The sequence below is a fragment of the Physcomitrium patens genome, chromosome 2 (assembly GCF_059467195.1).
Source record: "Physcomitrium patens ecotype Gransden chromosome 2, ASM5946719v1, whole genome shotgun sequence".
Lineage (NCBI taxonomy): Eukaryota > Viridiplantae > Streptophyta > Bryopsida > Funariales > Funariaceae > Physcomitrium > Physcomitrium patens.
This window is the reverse complement of record NC_143411.1, coordinates 9,188,572-9,211,229: the sequence shown is the minus strand read 5'-3', so window position 1 is coordinate 9,211,229 and position 22,658 is coordinate 9,188,572. Positions and strand designations below refer to the sequence as shown.

The 22,658-nt window shown below is 36.1% G+C and overlaps 3 protein-coding genes and 1 long non-coding RNA gene across 5 annotated transcripts; 3 read left to right on the top strand and 1 right to left on the bottom strand.

The window, feature by feature from the left end:
- The first annotated feature begins 712 nt into the window (after window positions 1-712).
- On the top strand, window positions 713-3,725 carry LOC112279020 (uncharacterized). Its single transcript, XM_024513052.3, has 6 exons — window positions 713-985; window positions 1,367-1,879; window positions 2,021-2,298; window positions 2,416-2,788; window positions 2,990-3,042; window positions 3,200-3,725. Exons 2-6 carry the CDS (start codon window positions 1,367-1,369, stop codon window positions 3,300-3,302), a joined length of 1,320 nt encoding a protein of 439 aa, XP_024368820.1. The 5' UTR covers window positions 713-985; the 3' UTR covers window positions 3,303-3,725.
- Window positions 3,662-4,836, top strand: LOC112279021 (uncharacterized). 2 transcript variants are annotated; one of them, XM_024513053.3, is made up of 3 exons: window positions 3,662-3,801; window positions 4,078-4,251; window positions 4,685-4,836. In XM_024513053.3, the coding sequence occupies exons 1-3, from the start codon at window positions 3,777-3,779 to the stop codon at window positions 4,834-4,836; spliced, it is 351 nt and encodes a 116-aa protein (XP_024368821.1). In that variant the 5' UTR covers window positions 3,662-3,776. The 2 variants fall into 2 exon arrangements, with proteins under 2 accessions (XP_024368821.1, XP_090101708.1); XM_090245582.1 differs by lacking the exon at window positions 3,662-3,801 and having other exon boundaries at window positions 3,864-4,251.
- LOC141045127 (uncharacterized) lies at window positions 4,220-7,435 on the bottom strand. Its single transcript, XR_012217046.2, has 2 exons — window positions 5,582-7,435; window positions 4,220-5,374 (listed from the first exon to the last, which is right to left on the bottom strand). It is a non-coding gene; the product is annotated as an uncharacterized LOC141045127 (long non-coding RNA).
- A 7,834-nt stretch (window positions 7,436-15,269) lies between these two features.
- On the top strand, window positions 15,270-20,270 carry LOC112292917 (uncharacterized). Its single transcript, XM_024541907.3, has 4 exons — window positions 15,270-16,096; window positions 16,402-18,377; window positions 18,515-18,698; window positions 18,856-20,270. The coding sequence occupies exons 1-4, from the start codon at window positions 15,961-15,963 to the stop codon at window positions 19,554-19,556; spliced, it is 2,997 nt and encodes a 998-aa protein (XP_024397675.1). The 5' UTR covers window positions 15,270-15,960; the 3' UTR covers window positions 19,557-20,270.
- Window positions 20,271-22,658: the final 2,388 nt, after the last annotated feature.

Sequence of the window (22,658 nt, the reverse complement as noted above, 5' to 3'; positions counted from 1 at the left end):
ATAGGGTATTTTTGTTGTGTAATATTTTCATAATGTTTTACAAATCAAATATTGTTACTGTATATGTCCCCTTCATAAAATAATCCACATTTGCACGAATTGAAAGTTGAAAAAATAGTTCAAATAAAAATAAAAAAACATATAATATAAAATCATAAAAACATATAAATAAATAAATACCACAATATGTATGTGGAAGAGGAGACTGCAGAGAACTTTGCAACGTGTAAATGAACAAAGTGCTACCAGCGAACGACATTCATCCCAAAACGGAAAAAGCAGAGGAGATTGGCCTAGTCCAAGTCAGCAGAGCAAAGCATTCAGCGACCACATAAAAACAGGACCAAGCTGCCAGGTGGACAAACACTTACACCAAGACTTGCAGTCTCGCCAATGAAACACACCCACATCAGATGCCACGTAGATTTATATCCCAGGGTGGTGGGTTGCCAGCTCCCCCACCCGCGGTGAGGCCCTTTTGTGAAGCGCGGCCCAGGGTGCTGGCTGCTGCGACCCTCGCAAAAGGGACGCGGCAGGGAATCCACGGTGGGGTTGGGTCCGGGAGAGGAGGATCGAGGGCGCGCATGTGTCGCCGGGGGGAATGATTTGCCGCAACGAGGAAAAGCGGGTCCGATGCGCAAAGGCCATGACCGGGGGTAGGGTTTCGTATAACCGGTGGACCGGTCCGCATCGCCCCTTTGCTTTCTAACTCTTATTCCTATCTCTTCAATCCTCTGCTTCACCGTCGTCGCTAATTCATGCTCTTGGAGTAGCAGATTGTCGTGTTCGGTTAGTTGGCGTTGTGCTGAGCTTTGTTGCAGCAATCAAAATGGCTGCGTCGTGTTCTATATAGCGTTTTTGGCGGTAATCGACGTGTGTAGCTGAAGAAGAAGAGTGGTGTAGCGTTTGGGTTGCGTTGTGGTGAAAGCGGTTGAACGTGCTCTCTATTGCCGAGTGGCACTTCACATTCAGTTGCAGATCTGAGGTTAGTTTGCGGTCGGATTCCGGTGTTTGGCTGCGTTGGTTGAGAGTTTGGACGGGTCTGAGTTTTCGAGTTGCTTGAGGCATTGGCAGAGTTCATCGTTGCCGCATGTGTCGTGATTTGCGGAAATTGGTCAAGATAGTATACTGTTGAAATATGGTGGTTTTTATTTTTATTTTTAGCTTACGGTTCTTGTAGGGATATCGTTAAGCTGCTGTATTGTAGACCTGGAGCTTATTTCGTCTTATTCGGGTTTTTTTTTTTTTTTTTTTTTTTTTTTTTCTTGTGTTTTTCCTTCCTCCCCCCAGTTTTGGTTTTTTTTGGCTTGGGTATACGATTACACGTTGTTGAATTGGTCGTGACGTTGTGAAATTTGGTTAACAGATGTCCATTAATGACATTTCGACTTACCTCGAAGGAGGTGAGAGCTGCGGCGGTGTACGACAAGAGGATGCGAGCAACTTGCTATGGTGTGACCACTGTTCCATAGCTTTGTGCTTCGACTGTGACACGAACTTACACAACTCAAAGAACCTCAATCACGGACACCTTCGAGTCCTTCTGCCTGCTTCACAGACCGAGTCGGTTCGAAAATGTGAGCATGGTTCAGGTGGAAGTGGCAACGTGCGTCTTGATTTGATCAACAAACCTTTGCTCACCAAGAGCAAGAGCAAGAGCAAGAGCAGGAGTAGTTCATCGAAGAATAAGAGGGAGAGGAGCTCCTCAACCACCTCTAAGCTTGAGTCTGGACGTAGGTCTCATTCATCTCGCAATGATCTACCAGAAGACTCATGTTCAAACAAGATTAGCGATGTCGGATATGCGTCAGTCAAAGAATCCCAAAAACCCGACTTGTCATCCCATGAGCCCTTACCGTGTTATAAGAAAACGCCGTCGGTACGTGTTAATATCTTCAATATCTTTATCCCTGCGTTTTGACCGGAATGCATGATTTACAGTATGAACCATCCTGGCTGTGTGATTTTCAAATACATGGGTCTGAACCAGTTCCTTTACCTTAATTGCCTTGTCTTGCAGAGCTCGTTGAAACTACTTAGGTCGGCCTTACGCGGTGGATATGAGGAAGCCGGTCTGGGGTCACGTCCTAAATTACATGTGACATGGCATCCAGATGTCACTGACCCCATATGCAGTATAGTTTCCCACACTGTCGGGCACAAGCGTGTTCCTGCTTTCTTATCACGTCGAAGTCAACAAAAGCAGATGCGACAGAAAAGCAAGGCATCGTCTAAGTCTCAGGCACGAGGTAGGAAACAGGGGACGAAGCTCAAGAACAGCGAACCTGTATATACGAGGTGCCTTTCTCTCCTCTGATACTTGTATCTGCTTATTGCTCTTTAAGTAAGTTACCGTGTCACGTTGACTGAAGCCAGGAAATACTACACAGTTTGACACGTTGTGTTGTGATGCAGGTCTGACTTATCATGCGATTCCATGAGGAATTCGTGCACAGAAGACGAAATGAATGAAATTCTAAGCACTTCCGCTTATGAAGAGTCTACCAATTTGGAGTGGAGCAATTGTACATACTGCACAGAAGGACAGAGCTTGTTTGACTGTGTAAATATACCCGAAGGCTGGAATGGCGGTCTTGAACCAGAATCTGTACTTCTTGATAGCGACAAACACGAAGAAATTCCTTCGAACGAGACTGTCCATGAGCAGTGTATGGCGAAAGTGGTAGATAGAAAGGCAACCACTGATGGATGTTTTAGTGAACGTCTACCTGAAGATTACTGTCACTTACTTGCGACCATGCTTCATGCCGCCTCATCACTTGGACAGGTATCTTTGCAGCCCATCGAGTGAGTCTTGCATATATTTTGCAACCTAGTGTTCCACATTGGGCGATCTTAACGTTGCACCCTCGTTTATTGTATGAAAATTTATCCAGTCATTGAACTAGTCGTTAAGCGATTTTTTTACTATGTGCTCTCCGGAGTGTCAGAACTACTAGTTCATTTTATCTCTGGCATGACCCTGCAGGAAAGAACAGCGCGTGAAAGTGCCAAATATGAAGCAGTTTCAGGGCTTTTCAGGTCAGTACTTCATTATCTCTTCTTTTGATCAACACGTGAACATAGTTTCCGACTACTGAGTTAGTGTAGCTTTGTCTGTCGATATAATGCGCTTACTCATGATGCCAGCGATTATATTTTCTAGTATCTCTAAAACGAAACTTGTTGGGAACTGCAGAGACATGGAGATCCGTGCTTCGAGTGCCAACCTATCTGCATCTGAAGTGGCCTTTAACCCACCAACCCAAAGCAAAATTTCAGCGTGGATTTCTGTCGTCTGATTGGTCGAAGATAATTTTAATGAATGAGGATTTGGATGCGAGAATTACAGGCGCTAGTTGAAAAAATATAGGTTTGGTTTCTGCCGGCACACCTGGATATTAGCCAAGTTTAAGAGCTGATACTTCTGTCAATTGGAGCTTCACATACTTTTATGTATGATTCAATTAACTATGCAAGAAATTCAGATTCAAGAAAAAAAAAAAAAAAAAAAAAAAAAAAAAAAACTTCCGTGGTGCTCGTTGGTGCATCAACATCTGTGTGTCCTCTGATTTTGAATTCAGATTATGGTTAGATGCACAATCAAGTGCAGTTTCATTAAAGCATGGCCGTAACTTGGTGCAGATGAGGCACCAGTGGAGGGTTTTTGGGTCATTTGGAACTTGTTGTAACATGGAATTTTTTTTCTTGGATGGCCACGTGTATTCCTTGGCCTTCGTACTCCATTGCACTTAGCCCTACTATCAGTTCGAGTGATGGGCTGTGGTGTCGTCATCGAAGGTCTTCCCCAACACTCGCACTAAATCAATTAATTTTGGAATGAGCTTTTTCCTAAGCTGTACGAAAATTTATCTCCAGTTAATCATGAGTGGTCGGTATACAATGAGATGTAGCATAAGAGAGAATTTGGCAGCACATTGTAGAGCTTGCCAAACAAGTGCAGAGTGTCCTCATTCTGTTCTTCTGACGATCTCATGCCCAAATTAGGGTCAATTCTATGGTAGTCAATGGTGATGTGTGTTTTAACAGGTCAAAGTGCATTGGATAATTTTGCAGGAATATGGTCACAAGGGTTGATTGAAGGCATGGATGAAGATACATTTGAATTCCCAATGTCAAAGCCATCTTCAAAAATGTTATATGCTAGCCATACAAGCTTTGATTTTAGTGAAAGCAAGACCACACAATGCATGCCAAATTTTCTTCAGTCAAATTGCCCACTGCATGCTGGTAATTTATTCACTCATTTTAAACTTTGAGACATAAGAGGGTATCCCTTCGCTGATTAAAGAGGAGAATTTCAGTTTTATGGTCTGCAAGTGACTTTTACTCAGATTGAACTAGGCTTATTTTAGTTGGTGCAGTGTAGTTCCAACCAAGGTAGGGAACATCTTTTAGTTCTAATTTATCATCTATGATTCAGGTTTGTTCAAACATTTTGAGCAGTTTGATTTCATTTTGAGGTCTCATTGTATTGCTTCTAGAGTTTTTTCAAACATGCTTTCCCATAGTCAGGTAGCCTGTTCTATAGGACATATATTGCTTTGTTCTCTGGCCAAGCTTCTTGTTTAAAAATCATAACACTTCTTTGCTCTCTCATCTGATCCAAGAGCAGATTCCTACTATTAAAGGCCATAACATTTTCCTATCTTTGTTTGTGCAGGCTGGCAATTGGTGGCAGTAATACCCCCATTTGGAAGCACTTTTCAGTTTGGACTTTTGCTGGGATATTTGTGGTCCTGGGCTATCTGGATAAAAGTGATGGCTTCACAAAATGAGTTCATCATGCTGTGTTATGGGCTTGGTGCTTTTTAATCTTTTCTAAATTGTCTTTTATTGGAATAGATGAGATACTTTTGGTTATTGGGGACATTCTTACAGACCAGGTCTGCATTATTCTGCAAAGAGCAATTGAGGTGAATCTTCAAGATGTCGGCATCCCATTAAGCATGCCATTGTGTGTGCCCTTGAAGCCATGTGTACCAAATGCCATTTTGGAATGCGAGGCAGATTGTTATAATATTCAAGATATATATATATATATATATATATATATATATGACATTGTTCAATGAATGAAGGAATAATGTAGCTGTTTCATTGATCTTTTGATTGTTTCTCAACTTGAATCTTTGCTACTTTCAAAAAAGATAATAAAAAATAAAAAATAAAAAATGCCAGAGGAATTTCTGTGGATGATTTTTTTGGGTTTTTGCACCAGAAATGTACAGTGTAATAGGGAGTTAGTCCTTGCAACATTTTGTGTTTAAAACAATGCTGGAGGTTCACATGACAACCAATTTGTAGCTCTATCATATATTATAATACAGAAGTGATACATTTATTTGGGTACCTGAAATTGTACATGAAATCAAAGTTGAAAACCTAATATCAAAAAGTTAGCATTTGATCCCACAAGTCAATTGTAAAATGAATTTAAATTTATTATCAAAATTACATGTTTTCTATTTCATAAAATAATCAGTATATAATTAATTAACTGATCAATTTAAATTTTTTAATAATAGATACATGGTTTATTGTTTTAAAAGAAATATACCTTAAAGGTCTAGGAGTTTACAAGAGCTATTGGATTGTGTTCACAAAGCACCCACTCAAAGAAATGACATATTTAGTGTTATAATATACCTAAATTATATAAATGAAGACATATATGAAATTATTGATAGTGCAATGTAACATCAATATATTAGAAATGTATTAGAAATATTCTGAAATTCCATTACTTTGTTGCATTAAAATTTAATTCATAATGATAAAATAATAAAAATTATGTTGAAACACTTAGATTAAAATATCAAAATTCAAGTTAAAAACCCTAATGAAGAAATTCTGAAATTTAAATCGATACAAAAATTATTTTTAAAGATAAAGACGAGAATAAAATGAATGATTTGAAAGAACATATGTAAGCAAATTTACAGTTTTAATTCTATTAGTAAGTGAAAAAGACTCAATTAAAATTTTATATAACTAAATAACTAAAAATTTGTACTCTTCTATTTATTGCTTCTTTATAATTTATTCTTTAACCTTGTTAATTTTATTATCTACATTGGTTAGAAAAATAATTATTATTGATAAATAGAAATTTCTTGGACTCTATCAGGGTTATATTTATATTTAAGTTTCATGAAAAAAAACTCTTTACAAAAATTTAATAATCAGCCACTATTGAAGTAATTGGAAGCAAAGCTACTTGGAAGTAATTCCTTAAGGCCAAAAATAAAAATATCCAAGTCTTATTAAGAAAAAAATCCAAATTTTTACTCCTTTGTTGATGAATAAGAAATTTATTAAATACGTAAAGATTATTAAAATTAAACAGTGTAAGTGTGTGTATCTTTCATACTAGACAATTTAGCATCAAGAAAACAACTTAGAGAAAATTTCATGAAAAACTCGTATTTAATACTATCTATTTGATCTTGTATAAGTTTCTTCTTGTCCTCAAAAACTTCAACACTTGTTCAAGTAGATGATTAACAAACGTTAGGAACTCTCTTTCCTTGTCACTATATTCTTCCATATTGTAGAACAGGATTAACAACTACAATTAAAAGAATCAAATAACCACAAAACAGAGGAGTAATGACTTGACATTAATAACCAATGGAAGATGACAATGTTCAATTACACTCACACATATTCACATTCACTCACACTTACTTGAACAAGTATTTTTTTGTGATACAAGTTTAAGTAAAAAAATCTAGAAATTGTTTTTTTTTTAATATCAAAATCTAGAAATAAAATAAAATAAAATCTTAATGTGAATATATGTATATTTTTGGAACATTGCAAATAACCCAGCATTTCTAATTGATTATATATTACTTATATTTATTACATATTTATATATCTGTCTGCATGTATGGATTAACAATAAGCAATGACTTAGTAAAAATTACTAATTTTTTATGACGAAGTTATTAATTTAGGGCTTAATGTCAACCTTTAGTTTCTTCCTCAGATGATAAAAAAAAATTAAGAAAATATTTTTGGATTTAATAAATAAATATAAAATACATTTATGATAATGTTGATAAAATATACATATATGTGATGATAAATTTATAAATCGATATTATGTATTTAAAAAAGATTTTAAATTTGCACATAAAATGATTTTGCGAATATAACTTAAGAATCACTAAGATACTGTTTTAATATTACAAGAGTTGTATATTTTATATGATTAAATTGAGATGAAAACTTTGTAAACTTTTCTGTCAATCAGTGCTACAGAAATGTGGGTTGCCTTCAAATGAATCAAACTCAGAAATGGGGAAAAATGCTTTCCCAACCTCTCTCTCTCTCTCTCTCTCTCTCATGCCTATTTCAGTTTCATGCGTTGAATCCGTTTCAGTTTTGGAATTGCTTTCTAATTTTATGCTGACATGCATAAAATCGTGGGAGTGGGTAAAAAAAACCACCCACAACCTCAGAAAGCGTCTCTGAAATCCAATATTCAGGCGACAGCATACTCTCAACTGATGCGTCTGAGGATTTATATTTATTTATTTATGGTCTTTTGGTGTATCCATGGCACTGAAATCTGGGGAAGGAATAAACAGCATCACCTGCACACACCAGGCAAGTCTACTGAACTGGACTGCCAAGTCCGGACTCTGCACACAAAACTAGCTCACAGTAACGACTCAACCTGGCCAATTCTACAACCACGAGGTCAAGACCACGTTACCAAGTTCATCAATCAGGCTAGTTAGTGATGTCGATGCCACGTTTCGGAACGATGTCACCCTCTTTGTCACTCTGGAAAGGATGTTAATTCACCAACAAGAGTCGATTGCAAGCCTCCGAACGCAACATAAATACTTCAATTGAGTAAAAACAACGGCGTGGTGTAGTAGCAGCAGGGTTCAGAAGCGAAAGGCAAGGCAAAGCAAGCTTTGCATACCAGGAGGGTGTGAGTTCGTCCGAGAATTACATCATTGTGATGTAAAATGAGAGTATGCGCATGAGATAATGAGAGAATGCAAGTTTCATGGAGATTGTGCTACAATTGCAACTAAGAGCTTGTATTTTTTTGAAGCCATAGCTGGGCAGTGCTTTTGTGGTGCTAGACACGATACAAAGCAGTGAATCGAGTCGAGGGGGAACTGAGTGATGGATGCACACTGTGTGTCGAGTGTTGGAAGTTCCATTTCTGAAAGCAGCCCATGTGCATGGATTTCCTTCCCACCCCACCTCCATGCTTTCAATCTGGGGCGTAATATTCATCTTTTTAGGGTCTCGGATACAATGTAATTGTAGTAGTTTCATCGATCCTGCACCCGTGACCGATTTACCGACAGTTTTACCGACACGTTGGATGTGAGTCGGTGGATTGTGTTTTGTTTTTTTGACATTAGAGGCACATTCATTCATGGGATTTAAACCACCAACTTTGGAAAGATATGGTTAGATAAGTTAAAGTCATTATGGGAGGAATATGTTTCTGAAAAAAGAATAGCTTGATTTTTTTGTAAGATAGCCCTCAAAGTCTCTATACAGACTCAATGTGGACTCTAATATTTTCTTTACATGAGAGTGTGGTAAATAGTATTGTTAAACTTAGATAGGATAAATGTTTTATTTCTTATCTGATATACTTTGTAATATTTGGATTTTCTCATAATTTTCCATAAATAAAATTTAAAAACTTTATTGGTAATTGTTTCAATGGATGAAAAGCATTATGTATAACACAATGCAATATATAATATTTTATTACTAGAAGTAAATAATAGATTATAAAATACCGAATTGCATATAATGAAAAAAATGAAGCACGTGATAATTTTATATATATATATATATATATATATATACATTTTTTTCTTATAAAATAAATAAATAAAGGATGAAAAACACATTGTAGAGCATAATGTTTGAATATGTCAAATAATTCCTATTTAATTTACATTAAGTTTCACTCATATATATATTTTTTTAAAAGAAGATATTGGTTATTTTCCTTTTTATTTTTGAAAACGTTTTTATAATAAAAATAAATAAATGATAATAATGTGTTTTAGAAGGGTTTTTACTTAAGTATAGTCAGCTTGCAATGTTGAGAGAAGAGAATTAACAGCCAACTTTTTACACTTACTACTCTTAATAAAGGTAGAGCAATGGAAAAATTCAACTTTAACTCACCATATAACAAATTGGTGATTACACTATTCCTCACACAATAAATAATTAATCAAGTTATTTTTGTGTTGTATATTTCTAGCTCGAGATGCAAATATGCTCTCGACGTAGGTGGTCATTGGAACTTCAAGGAAATGATTATAAAAATTCCAATTACCTAATGAAACATATTTATATATATATATATATATATATATGAACAAATAGTGGGATGGGATGGACATGATGGTGGTGACGATAGCGGGAGCACCATCTGCTGATATGGCACCATTTTTTTTGTTTTTTTAATCACAGAAAGAGACATTCATTGGTATATTGTGTTTGTTTGATTTGTTTTGTGTTTTTTTTTTCTTAATTGGCTGCCAAAAATGCACTCAGTATTGGCAAAGCCACTGGTTTAACCACTAGTACGTATGTAAATATATATTCTTGACATCTCTTGCTAAAATTTCAAATAATCATTGCTAAAATTTGAAATTTTAATTAAAAAATAAATCAATCAAACTAGATCCATCCTAAGTTCGAAAGATATTATTTTAAATAAAATTTATGAATGCAAAAAAAAAAAAAAAAAAAAAAAAAAAAAACTTCAACCTCAATTATTCATGAAATTCTATTGGAGTTGTTTTAGCATATATTTTCAGCTAATATTCTATCATAAAATATCATCGAAAGTAAAAGTTTCTTTTTTCTTTTCTACTTTCCAACATTCTTTCATATCCTTCTCACAACGAGAAAGGTATTATTTTAGATGATCCTACCCAACAAGACAATATTTATTGTCATTTTTATCATTTTTATTTTAAAGTCTACTATCACATTTTCTTTTCTTTTTTATTTCATTTTCTTTTGTGGTGATGAGAGCATTTGCACAATCCTTGGTGGATATACCAACAGTAAAGATCCCATTCCTGGTTGAATTGTGACCACTAATTGCAAGCAATTAATACAAGGATTTGCTGATGTAAACATAATAGAGCGTAATTGGGCATCTGGTCTTGACGTTTGCTTGTGTAACAAACTATAGATTCATGATTCCCATTAATCATAAGTTTGTATGTGAATATGCTCTACATACTTACAATATGGTTTGAAGAATTCTGGCATCTCAATGAACAATAACTTCACATGTGAAAACAATTCATTCTCTTGACACACATCCCCATGGTTTCAAATTAAATGTTAATGAATAAATTTGGTATAAAGAAATTATTTTTTTAATAAAAACTGAAAAAAGAAAAAAAAAAAAGAAAAAAAGAAAAAAAAAAAACTGAAGATAACCGCTAACAACTTTGAAATACAGATATTTTGTCTACAAAAAAATTTAATATGATAAGTAAACAAAAAGCAAAAAACAAAATATGAAAAGTAATCACTTCAATACTTAACGAGTGAAGCTAAGGTGACAATGTTTTAAAATTTTTTAAAACATGAAACAATCCCAAAAAAGAAACATGAGTTAAGGTAGTTTTATGATTTCTTTTGCAAAAGTGCAAATAGAATTCTACAGTATTGTATTTAGTAAAAAAAGGAAATACACACAGGTAAAAATGGCATGTAAAACTATTTTGAAGATTGTATTTGTGCTAGTTATGGACACAATGAACACGTGAAAAATGAATTATCACAGAGGAGATTCAAGAGGCAGTGAAGAATATTGATAACAATGTTTTGGACTGAATGATGATTGAAAGCGTTTATAAAAATAGAGCCAAGAATTTGTTCAATCTGGTACAAATATCACAAAATAATTTTTATTATCATCTAAAAACAATAACATTGTGCAAATATTTCAAGTTGTAAAAATATTTAACATCCAATGATCGTGCTGGAAGAAAGTAAAACCAGCTTATATTAAAACTTCATAAAACATGATGTGTTTTCAACATATAATTCATTTCTAAACCACAATTAAAATGCACTTTCATCATCATAAATCTTCTTTGTTAAAATTTAAAAATTCTAGATATATGCTAAAGAAATCTCATGAAAATGAACAATAACATATATATATATATATATATATATATATTGTAATTTGCAACAAGTATGGGTAAGAAAAACCTTAATAAGTTGATACGGTTATTGTAGAGCAGCAACTATAAGTAAAATATTGGAACGTAGTAAAAATAATCAAATGAGTGAATCATTTCTAACTTTTTCTTTTGTTTATACAATTTTTACATACTGTTCTCGAGAGTATTTCACATAAAAATAAACATGTGTTAAAGATGAAAAAAAAAACCATGATAATACATTTAATCATTTGTGAATAATTACAACAACCAAAAAACCAAAAACTTGGGTATTTTTTTTTTTAATATTTTTACCACTTTTTTGTCATTGTACTTTGCCATTTGGGAAGCCTACAATATATATATATATATATATATGACCATTTTCGAATGGAAACACTTGCATACAAACCTACTACCTAACAAACTAGTAAAAAAAGTCCTAATAATTCTTAATTCTCATGCATAAAAAACAAGCATTCATGTCACCAAAGAAATATAATAGCATGCCTCACAATTCATTTGGAAGCTATTTAAAAAATTAAATAAAAATGTGTAAGATCATTTTTTAAAAATCTTGTGGATATAAGTAATAGAAGTCTCATATAATTGTTTTGGATCTATACTTGTGTTCCTGTTACTACCCACAATTATATTTTGGCCCATAAATAAAGTTCATAAGTACTCACTTGCAGTCAAATCACAATTTATAATTGATAGAAAATATAATTAATTACTACTTGTGACATATCTATGCCGAATAAAGAAATATTAAAAAAAACATTGATAGACTTGTAGATAAATGAAATCATTGCAATGTGTAAAAAATTACAAAACATGTCACAGCATGTTTCAAAAACTATAAACAAATAATAAATAATAAAGTGTTGCATTTTATGCAACTTTTGGAGCATTCTAAGTAAACACAAGGTCTTTTATTTCTGCTTCTATTTCGTGAATCACATCCATAAAGACGGAGGTCAAGGACTAAAGAATCCGTTTTGAATAGTGAAGAAACCTCATATTGTATTTTAAAACCAACTAATAATATTTGTGTGAGGCAATCAGGTCTTTTTTGTAATCATTTATTCAAGTTGAAATTCTAAATTATATCAGAGATGTATATAAACAAAATCGAATTATTAATCTTTTGTAATTTTTTATTTTGAATCAAAAGATTCTACACCATTTATCCTCCAATCCAAAAGAAAGAAAAACTTGTGTTCAATAAGAATGGTGTGTTGATCACTTTTTCCAATACTCAAAATAAATAAAGAAAAGAAAAAGGGGTGTACAGATCAGATCTACCCTCCAACACCAAGTTAACCTAAAACTATCACCTTTCCATGGAGCCTATTGGAAACATTAAAAGTCAAAACTTAATTTTGTAAGCTGTACTTTGTGGAGGACCATCCACTAAAACAATTTTCAACATTTTTAACACAATTACTTGCATTTTTAAATAGTTCAACCATAGAGAGGAAACATTAACACATTAGAGGAAGTACTTGGTGATTGTAGAACATAATGCTTTTTCTTTTATAGTTTTAGTATTATATATATATATATATATATATATATATACCACAACTTGCCACCCACCACATGCCATCACAATTTTAGCTAATGCCACCACAAGCTGCCCTAAACTCATGTTGCACACCACAATGCATTTCATGAAATAATGCTAACACACACCACAATGAATAAAAGAGTATATTCTTTACAAATGTGTATTTTAGTGTTTCATAAAACACATTGTGGTGTGCAATGCAAGTTGAAAAGAACTTATGGTGGCGTTAGTAGAAACTATAATGGCATGTGGTGAGTAGCAAGTTTTGGTGACAAGAGCAAAAAAAATTATGGTGGTATTAACAATACTATATGTGTATACATACTCCAAGAGACAAAGGAGCATGTGGGACATGAACCAGTTGTTGAGCTGGCAATTGACTCATGTCCCACACACTCCACCTCCATGTCCTCCTCAGAATTGCGGGTGAATTCATGTAAGGGGCTTCATGTCACCGTCTGACAGGGCAGGGTGGGGCCCATTCATTGGGTCCTATTACGAGGGGGGCCATCATTCTGTCCCTCAAGTGCTGCTGCTGGTGGGTCCCGGCAGTTCCTGCGTCCCCCAACCCCATGTCCCCCGGCTGGGTATGATAAATGAATGTTCCCTGGTCATTGCCTGTATTCATTCATCCTATCAACCATCCATTCTCCCTGTCACCCCATTCCCAGGTTGAGGGACAGAGACCAGTGATCAGATGCCAGGTGGATATTTACTGTACACTCTGCCACTGCCCTGCAATTACTCTTGTATTACCCCATGTGATTATTTTTTATTTGTCAGGTTTAGATCTGACGTGGTTGCCGAACCTCAGCCGAACCAGTGTGGTCCGGTTAGCTTTTGCTCTCAGGTTGGGTTTGTGGTTTTAGAGATGCCTTAAGTTTAGGTCAGCTCCATGTAAGTTACCTCAGAACATGTCCCTCGGTCCTCTCTGTTTTGATGAACGACTAAGGACTCTAACAAACAACAAACCTCGACAATGCCGATGTGAAGGCAACAATTAGGGCAACGGAACGTGACTGTGATCAAAGGTGTGCGAGAATCATCCAGCTGCGCTATAACTTTGCAGGAAATATTTATTGAGATGAAAATCCATCCATTGAAGCTTTCTAAACTGGCAAATGAATGCGGCGAGACAATTGTCAAGCATCATCATCACCCTGATTTTCCAGTCTGTGTTCACTTCTCCCGAGAAATAAAGCAGATTGGGATCGTGTGAAGGCTTCGAATAAGACCCACAAATTTGAATTCAAATTTTGAGTTTCTTTCTATTTTTGGCGATTTAACAATAATACGAAGGCATTTCTTAGATCAACAATCACACTAGAAAATAGAAATCGAATTATGACAGAGGAGAATAAAGTCACAAACAGAATGTAGGGCGCTTAAAAAAACGGAAAAGAAATCACTGTAGGATCAAAAGCAGGTGGTTTTGCATGTGAGTGACAATGTGTAAATCGAAACATACAGCCGTCATTCTATTTCGGGTTTTGAATTATGATCAATTTCATACTTGAAATATTGTGTCATAGTTGCTGATTTTCTTTTGAGAACACGAAAAACGCCTATCCAGGTAGACAAGGTTCCATCGATGTGAAAATTAAAAGGGAAAAGAGGGGAAACTAATGGTAACCTTACAAGGTGATAATAAATTATTCTCGTGGTCTACACCCACCGCAAGTGTTTCGACATGCTGGTACTACAAGTAAAAACCTTTGAAGATTTACGCTTAAAAATGGAGTTGAACTTTACACGGAGAGAGCTTTGATGACGGAGGACCTAAACTCTAGAAAGATCCAAGCGATTTAGACAAAAGGAAGAGCATAATATACAGAATGGAACTCTGTCGGGAAAGAGGATGGATGACTGATAGTGAAAGGCAAAATCCATGATGGATGAAATTCAAATGACGGGCGGGAACTCGTGGAGCGGGCATCTGATGGTGACTGGGTGAGGACTGACAAGGCCCTACCCCACCAGGCATGGCAGGGCAGGGCATCGCTTCGCTCCTAATTTTATCCCCTTTTGAATTTTGAATAGGGAGGCTACTCCTCAAGCTTCACAGTCACTGCGCCATGTACAATTCCACGAGAGGTGAATCACTCTCGTCAGCATGCGTGCAATTCTGACATGGGTTTTGAAACGTTCCGTGTAAGGCGGTGGAGGTCTGAAGCTCTGGCTTGCTGTGATGAAAAAAGCGGTTGTTCCCCTAGGGATCAAAGCATCGGGAGGAGTCGTTAGTCCTCTATTATGAGTTTTCAAAAGCAACTTTCGCTTGTCAGCATGAATTCATCACCCGTTTTGTTCCCCCTTTTTTTTGGATCTCTTTGGACTCTTGTGACCAGGTTATTTTTTTCATTTCGAGGTCAGAGTGGGAGGAAGGTTCATTCAAAACTTTCTTGCAGCATGAATCTCGCTCATCGCCGTTGAGATTTGTTACCTACACTCGTGCCGAAGGTTTCTTGCTCGAATTTTAAACGCAGGTCTTCGGTCCCCGATCGTACAAAGCCTTGGACCTCTCCACGGAACGTCTGATGTGATGAATTTTCTGTGCTGATCAGAATGATATGTGGGCAGCGTGTATTCTTCTAGAATCCTTTCAAGGAGCAAGTAGAGTGTATTACGATTTCGTTGTGTTCCCGCGTTGGTTTCGCTGGGATGTTAAGATTCAGAGTACATACTGTCGATCAGTAGAACTTTATGGGGAGACTGTACGAGTGATTACCTCCTGTCTCTTTAACTTGCGACAAGCTTCATTACTGGAGGTGACATAACAATGATGATAGGGTGGATTGATCTGACTGATGAAAGTTACAGTTCTTGAAATTGCTTGCAGTGAAATGCAAACGGTGAGCTGCGAACCTGAAATTGTATTAGAGATTCTCCGTTGTCCACTGTCGAGAAGAGTCTAAGACGTGGAGCTTGTTGTCGAATTGCGCGAGCCTTCCTCTAGTGAATAGGACTTGAAAATCGACATTTTCAGGGCTTCACAATTCCCTCACCATTATTGAGTTGGTGCTCTTTCTGCCCGCGCTTCTGTCTGGTTCATGGGCAATGCTCAATCTGACCATGGAGAGCTGAGCGGAAATAGAGTATTGACTACTTGGAAGAATTGATTTGTGCAAATCGACAAGTGGCTGTATTCCGTCCGGGATTATTCCTAGCGTTTTCATGGCAGATGTTAGATCGCCAATTCACCACTTCGCGCAGTCTCCTAGAATCGGAGGTTGCACCGGAGCTCTCTCACAACTTTTTGACTGGAATCTCAGCAAAGCTCGCTGTTCTTCTACCAAGCGCCTTCCGGCAGGTGTGTTTACATTTTACTGCACATCTCCGAATTTAAGTTATTTGAAAAGATATGCCTAGGTTTCCTTAGACATCCTGCATTGTACATGATTACTGAATCTGAGTCGGCTCTACCTCGGAAGTCTACAAATTTATGTGGAGCCTGAGATTCATTCGTGATGCTTGCACCACGTTGATATTCCAAGGTTTCAGGAATTCTCCTCAGATCTTTTGCCTAGATATAGCCTCAACCGTTTGGTGGCGTAGGCTTTTTAGTTTACTGTTGCTTCATTGGTGTGTTGCTGACAACAATGTTTCGCTGAGCAGTCCGTTTAGACAAGTCCCTGGAAAAATCTAAGAGCGTCCGGGATGATCGCAACTCGGACGTCAGAAATGACGTGCATCAATGTTCCTCACGAGTTACCGAGAGCTCCCACGAAACGAATTGCGGAGTCTCAATCTCTCCTAAAATTGAGACTTTTTCAAAGCCCAAGAGTCCTGGTTCCAAACATCAACGTTCACGAAATTTCAGTGGTGTTGAGTCGGTGTTGCAAACGGAGAAGGATAATGTTCCGAAGAAATTGCCATTGCGAGAGTTGTCGTCATCAGAGCTGAATTGCGTAGACAGATCCTTGGAAGATAAGGCGCATGTAACTCCTGTTGAGTTCAAGAAGCAGCACGAGAAAAGAGTAAGAAAGGGCTCTTCACAGACTCCAGTTAGCACCTTTGTGCCATATTTGGGGTCCCCAACAGGATCTTGCCGTTCTGTCTACACCCTGCCATATAAACAGAAGGGCGAGAAGTCACCATTTGTATCGCGCTTACATCCCAGCCCGGTGTTGCAGCCATCGAAGGACCACACTCAGAATATCACTCCATCCAGTGGTGCCAGAATTGGAAGACGGGCTTCTCGATTGCTTGAAGCTGCCGTGAAGATTTTGGAAGAGATTTCTGATAGTGAGCAATGCATGAGGACAGTCTCGGAACTAAGCCCTCTCTCAAGTGGCGATGATTTGCTGCATTGTCCGTCGATGCGAAAAATGTGGAACGACATCAAAGCCTTATCTTCAACCCACGGTGTGAGAAATAGATCTTTCATAAGTCATGAGTTGGTTTCTCATCGGAAATTGCACAAGAAAGATAGGGTGAGCAGAGACAATTTTGATAATTATTCATTAAATTCTAATCAGTCAACCGAGATGAAAGCTTTAGGAATCCTGGGAACTCAGGAGGCCTCTGTCAGGAGTTTCAAGGTAAGTGTTGGAAAGCATTCAGCAGGCGCCCGAAAGGACAGGGGTGAGTCAATGGCGAGCACCACAAATAGTGTTCCACATGTGCACATAATAGCGGCAGACAATTGGGAAAGAAAGAGGCTTGATGCTACATCTAAAGCATGCCCAAGTGGTTTGAAGGAAAAGCATCCGTACATTTCTGACGTAAAATCATTTACACCTCAGCTCTCCTGCAAAGTCAAGTCGGAAACTTCCACCACCCTCCGTAATAGCCAACGTACAATTGGTCAGGTGGACGATTTAGAGCTATTAGTGTCCCCAAAGAGACAGGTACGAGGAGTTATTGAATTAAAAGCAAGATCGCACCTCCAATCTAAATCACGAAGTGCAGCCTCAGCGACGCAGACAACTAGAAAGAACGGACATGGGTCGCAGAAAGACATGAAGGGTTCAGATCCCCCAGTAGTTGTTCTGGGAGGCGAGAGGAGAACATCTTCATCAAATGGCGACCACGGAATAACGAATTCTGAAGCAGATGTCAATCTAGAAACAGAAGAAATCGTATCACGAAATTCTCCTGTTCTCACAAAGAATTTTAAAGGAGGAATCAATTTTGCCGAGAAATCAACCATGGGAACGATGGATTATGGTGGTAGTGATAATCCTCTCCACCAGGACAGTATTTTGCCCAATACGCTAAACGACGGAGGATGCAAAGCCAACTTGTCTGGTGCACATTGTAGTGGCTTTGAGTTTAGGTTCCCAGAATTTGCTCCTGGTGGTCCTCAGAGTCCTCGTCAAACTCATTGTGCGGTAAGAGATCTTTTAGAAGTAGAAGATAGTGGACGCCACAGAGGCCGGCAGGAACTCGGTTACTCTGAGGAGTTGCTATTACCGGGAGTGGAAGATTTCCAATGGGATGATAGGATGGCTCATGTTGTAAAAAATGCCTCCTTCCGTGCCAAATATTGCGAAACTCGTACTTCTGGCGAATCGTTGCAGTCAATCTACGGCACATTGGATGAAGATGTCTGCAACGTTGACGATGGAAGCTGGCCATTGACCCATGATGTATGGTTCCTCCCTGCATTTATGGCCTGGAAAGGCCGCACTTATTTTACGTTCGCTTTCTTCCTCTATGACTGGACCTTAGTGGTGTTATCATATGGCTAATCTGCACTAGTGTTGATTCCTATAATGTTACGCAGTTTGCAGAGGAACGTTTTGGAACCAATAGTGATGGAGAAACTTCAACGCCAATCACTTTGAAGCGTTTTCAAGGCAACCCTTCAGGTGCGGATGTAGACACGCAGGAGACCAGCCCTGTATCCGTCTTAGAATGGCCAAATTTTCAAGACGAATGTTGCACTACATCGGCATCCAGTACTACAGGTGCTGATCTTTCTAATCAGTCTCCTCATCTACTTCATATCAAGAACTTCATACATATCCATCCAACATCTCCTAAGTTTTATTTTCACTTCGCTTGGTTCATTTTCACATCCCTTCCTTGCATCTGACCGAACAAATATGTCATAATATATTGCAGTGTCGGAGCAACGTGTGGATGAATCATTTCAGGAAAATGCCCACGCTATGGATCTCTCAGAGTTACTTGCTGAACTTGAACGCGAAATGGACTTGTTGGAGTCCAGGTATAAATTTGGCGGTGTGTCAGAATGCGCAAAGGAAACTCATGCCGATTTCGATGAAGAGAAACATTTCGTTCGAGAAGTGCTTTCGGCTGCCCAGTTACTATCTAGTCCAAGTCGCTCACCAACATGGTGTGGAGGGACTTTACCAGTGGATCCATCTCTCTTACGTAACCTAGAGGGTGATGTGAACACTTACCAAAAGGATTTTAGCACTGGGAGTCATGAAAATTGCCCCATCAAATCAAACGGCAAGTGGAGATGCGATCGAATGCTTCTCCTCGATTGTGTGAATGAGGCACTTTTTCAGAATGTCTTTCGCTACGAAGACCCGCAGCCATGGCTGAGAAGTCCAGTTCTTAGAAAACGGCCAGTCGGACAGGAAATGGTCGAAGATGTCCAAGGGAAGATACAAGGATGGCGGGAGCTTGCATATCATGCCATTGACACTCTGATTGATATTGATATGAGTAGTGGAGTTGGTAAGTGGACAGATTTCAGTGAAGAAGTAGCTGAAATTGGGATCGAAATTGAAAGCATGCTTTGGAAATCGATGATTGCAGAGGTGGTGCTCGACCTTGCAACCATTACACACTGAGCCGGAGCTGCATCATGGTCAATTTTTTAATCATCGTCTGGTGAACGATCGCTCTCCAACCCCGGACTAGAAAATCAACTCAAGTTGTCAACGTTGAAAAAAAATTAAGAAAGGATGAGGAGTTCGCTAACTGAGCGAGCTCGTTGTAGCATTACTATGAGCGGTCGACCATCTTGACGAAATACACCGCCCGATCGAGACTATTTCAATATTGAAATCGCGTGCATGGAACTCCGAACTGTTTGATCTCGTTCGACCTTCACACCAGGCACACAGGTTCCACGTGAGTTTCCAGAAAAATCAGAGAAGAAGGTAGTTGTTGATTGTGTGAACACACTAACACATGGACTGTGGCCACAAATTGGGGACGTTGTATAATAAGGGCCAAGAAACGACATTTTATCAGAGGAGAAGATGTAGCGCTGTGGCAGTTAGTACCTGCGGAGGCAATCATACGGTTCGACATTGCTCATCTTTTCTTCGCTGTATGCACCTGAAGCAACGCAAGTAACCCCATCTCCAAAGAGATCCGTTTGGTCTTGTCTTATTCATAGATACATGCACAGAGTTCGCTAGAGTTGCTGGCAGACAAGAGAACCCAGCTTGGAAAACCAATTGTTTACCTTGATGTCAAGGGGATACCGCTTAGGATTCGCAATGGAGCAGCAAGTCATCTTGGCCTACATTCTCTTGGGGTTCACCCACTTTATTTTATTTTATTTGGTTGTGCTTCTGCTATTCAACATGGTATTCAAGCTTGATCTTTAAATTCCATCTTTACATGTAAAACTTGACCAATCTTAGACCTGGATTTGGAAACACTATAACTCCTAAACATATACCTTGAGCAATTAACTTGTCTTTGAGTAAAACTGTTTAGGTGTAACAAGAAATTCAAATACAAGAGTCTTAAAAATAATGAACTTGAGCAATTAGTTGAGAAAATTGTGCAAAATATTTCACTTAGTATACTTACATATGTTAAGAATCCAAATATGTAGGTTGCAAAACTTGTAATAATATATATATATATATATATATATATTTGGTTCATTTATCATATGATTGATTTACAACAAAGAAAAGAGAATAAGCTTTAGGTAAAAATGAATCTTAATTCCTACAAAAAAAAAGACTAAGATTTATATAATTGTTGGATATTTTTGTAGAACTTAATTTAAATATTATAATATCTTAAATGAAAAGCTTCTAATATGTAAATAGTTTAGAATTAGAAACATTATAAGCATGAATATATGTATTCAATAAACATAAAAGGAACAACTAATCTACATTAAGAACTACATATCTTGTTAATTGGTAATAGAATGATATAAATTTTTTATTTTTAAAGATTACTAAAAAAATAAAATTAATAATTTTTTTTTTTAGCAAGAATGCTTTTTAGATTCAAATAAAGTATTAAATCTAATGATTCAATAATTTTTTTTTTATAAAAGACTAATTTTTTACAAAAAAAGAAGTTATATTTATATATAAAAATAACATATATATATATATAGTTTTGGAGCTAAAAAATCATTTAGTTTTTAAAATTCTAAAAATAATTATTAAAGTATTCAAAAAAGATGTTACAACAAAATTGGAATAAAATAATAATATTTGAAAGAATCTTAATAAATTAAAAAATATTATTATTTTAAAGATTGAAAAAATATACATATATACATTAATAAAAATATTTATAAAATATATATATATTGAAAATCTAAAAGGAACAACTAATCTAAAGGAATATGTAGATTAGTTGTTTTTTTTAGTTATATAATTATATAATACATATATATATATATATATATATATATATATATATATGTTACTAATATATATATATATATATATATATATGTTACTAATATATATATATATATGTTACTAATATATATATATATATATATTGAAAATTCTAAAGTACAATTGAACAAATCCATAATGTAATATTCATAACAAATAATCAAGAAAAAATTGAAAACATATCTAAAGATGGTATTAATAATAAAAAAAAATTAGAATATTTTAGTTATAGATATTTATATTACAAAAATCAATTATATAAAAGAAACTCGTAATATTCTATAAAATCTAAATACAGAGGACTACTTCATACTATGATTATTTGATCAAGCAAACTTTGGACAATTCTATTAAAAATTAGGTAAAAAGCTAATATGAAATTTAATAAAATATAATAAATATGACATTTGGCTTGTTTGTATAATTGAGAATTATCTAATTTTAATTTTTTAGTTTAATTTCTTGTCAAGCAAATAATTCTTTGGTCCTATAATTGCCATAAAATACTATTATGTAGATACTTTTGATTTAAATAACTATTGGTTGTTCATCTCCAATATGAGAGTTGAGCAATCAATTTTTTTTTTATATCACAAACATAATTATTTACCTAGTTAAGAATTATTAGATATTACTTAGATAAATGTAAGTAGTTTTGGTAATATATTATAGCAAAGCTTCTTAAAAGTTTCATAGATGCAGATTTGATTTTAGACATGTTTATAGTTGATTAATAGATTAAAAACTTGATCAACAAGTTAGCTACATGTTATCATGGACATATACATGTAAACCAGTAATTATTTATATAAATAGATAGAAGTAAGTAGAAGTGGAAAAAAATAAGTTAATTCTATAATATCTTCTATGGAAGCTTTCTAGAAGCTCCATTGATGCTACTTTAACTTTATAGGTGTCTTTAATTGACTTTTTGGATTAAGAACGTAGTCAATAAGTTGGCTATGTACCACACATTTGTTAACTTGAAGACCAAGCTAACTATGTGGCCCACACGTAGAAAAACTTGCCTTGTAAGTCAAGGTATGTGTCCTACAAAGTCAACACACATTGGAGGTCCTATAGAACATTGTGACATAGTCCCTAGTTAGATAGTATATATAGAGACAAGAATGAAGCCCTCTTCGCTCTTGTCAACTCTTTTCATGCTTCTAGTCTAGTTTCAAGAGTTTCAAGTTTTCTTGTCTTTTGGCAATAAACCTTTCCAATTTCTTGTAATATACGTACTTCCTTATTTCTATTTTTTCACTCTTTCTTTGATATGGATTT

Excerpts from the sequence above, each read along its gene's own strand:
- LOC112279020 (XM_024513052.3), top strand. The coding sequence starts at position 1,367 with ATGTCCATTAATGACATTTCGACTTACCTCGAAGGAGGTGAGAGCTGC. Across the intron at positions 2,299-2,415 it reads AGCGAACCTGTATATACGAG|GTCTGACTTATCATGCGATT; the intron begins GTGCCTTTCTCT and ends GTTGTGATGCAG. Across the intron at positions 3,043-3,199 it reads GCAGTTTCAGGGCTTTTCAG|AGACATGGAGATCCGTGCTT; the intron begins GTCAGTACTTCA and ends TGGGAACTGCAG.
- LOC112279021 (XM_090245582.1), top strand. The coding sequence starts at position 4,029 with ATGGTGATGTGTGTTTTAACAGGTCAAAGTGCATTGGATAATTTTGCA. Across the intron at positions 4,252-4,684 it reads AAATTGCCCACTGCATGCTG|GCTGGCAATTGGTGGCAGTA; the intron begins GTAATTTATTCA and ends TTGTTTGTGCAG.
- LOC112292917 (XM_024541907.3), top strand. The coding sequence starts at position 15,961 with ATGGCAGATGTTAGATCGCCAATTCACCACTTCGCGCAGTCTCCTAGA. Across the intron at positions 18,378-18,514 it reads GCTGGCCATTGACCCATGAT|TTTGCAGAGGAACGTTTTGG; the intron begins GTATGGTTCCTC and ends AATGTTACGCAG. Across the intron at positions 18,699-18,855 it reads ATCGGCATCCAGTACTACAG|TGTCGGAGCAACGTGTGGAT; the intron begins GTGCTGATCTTT and ends AATATATTGCAG.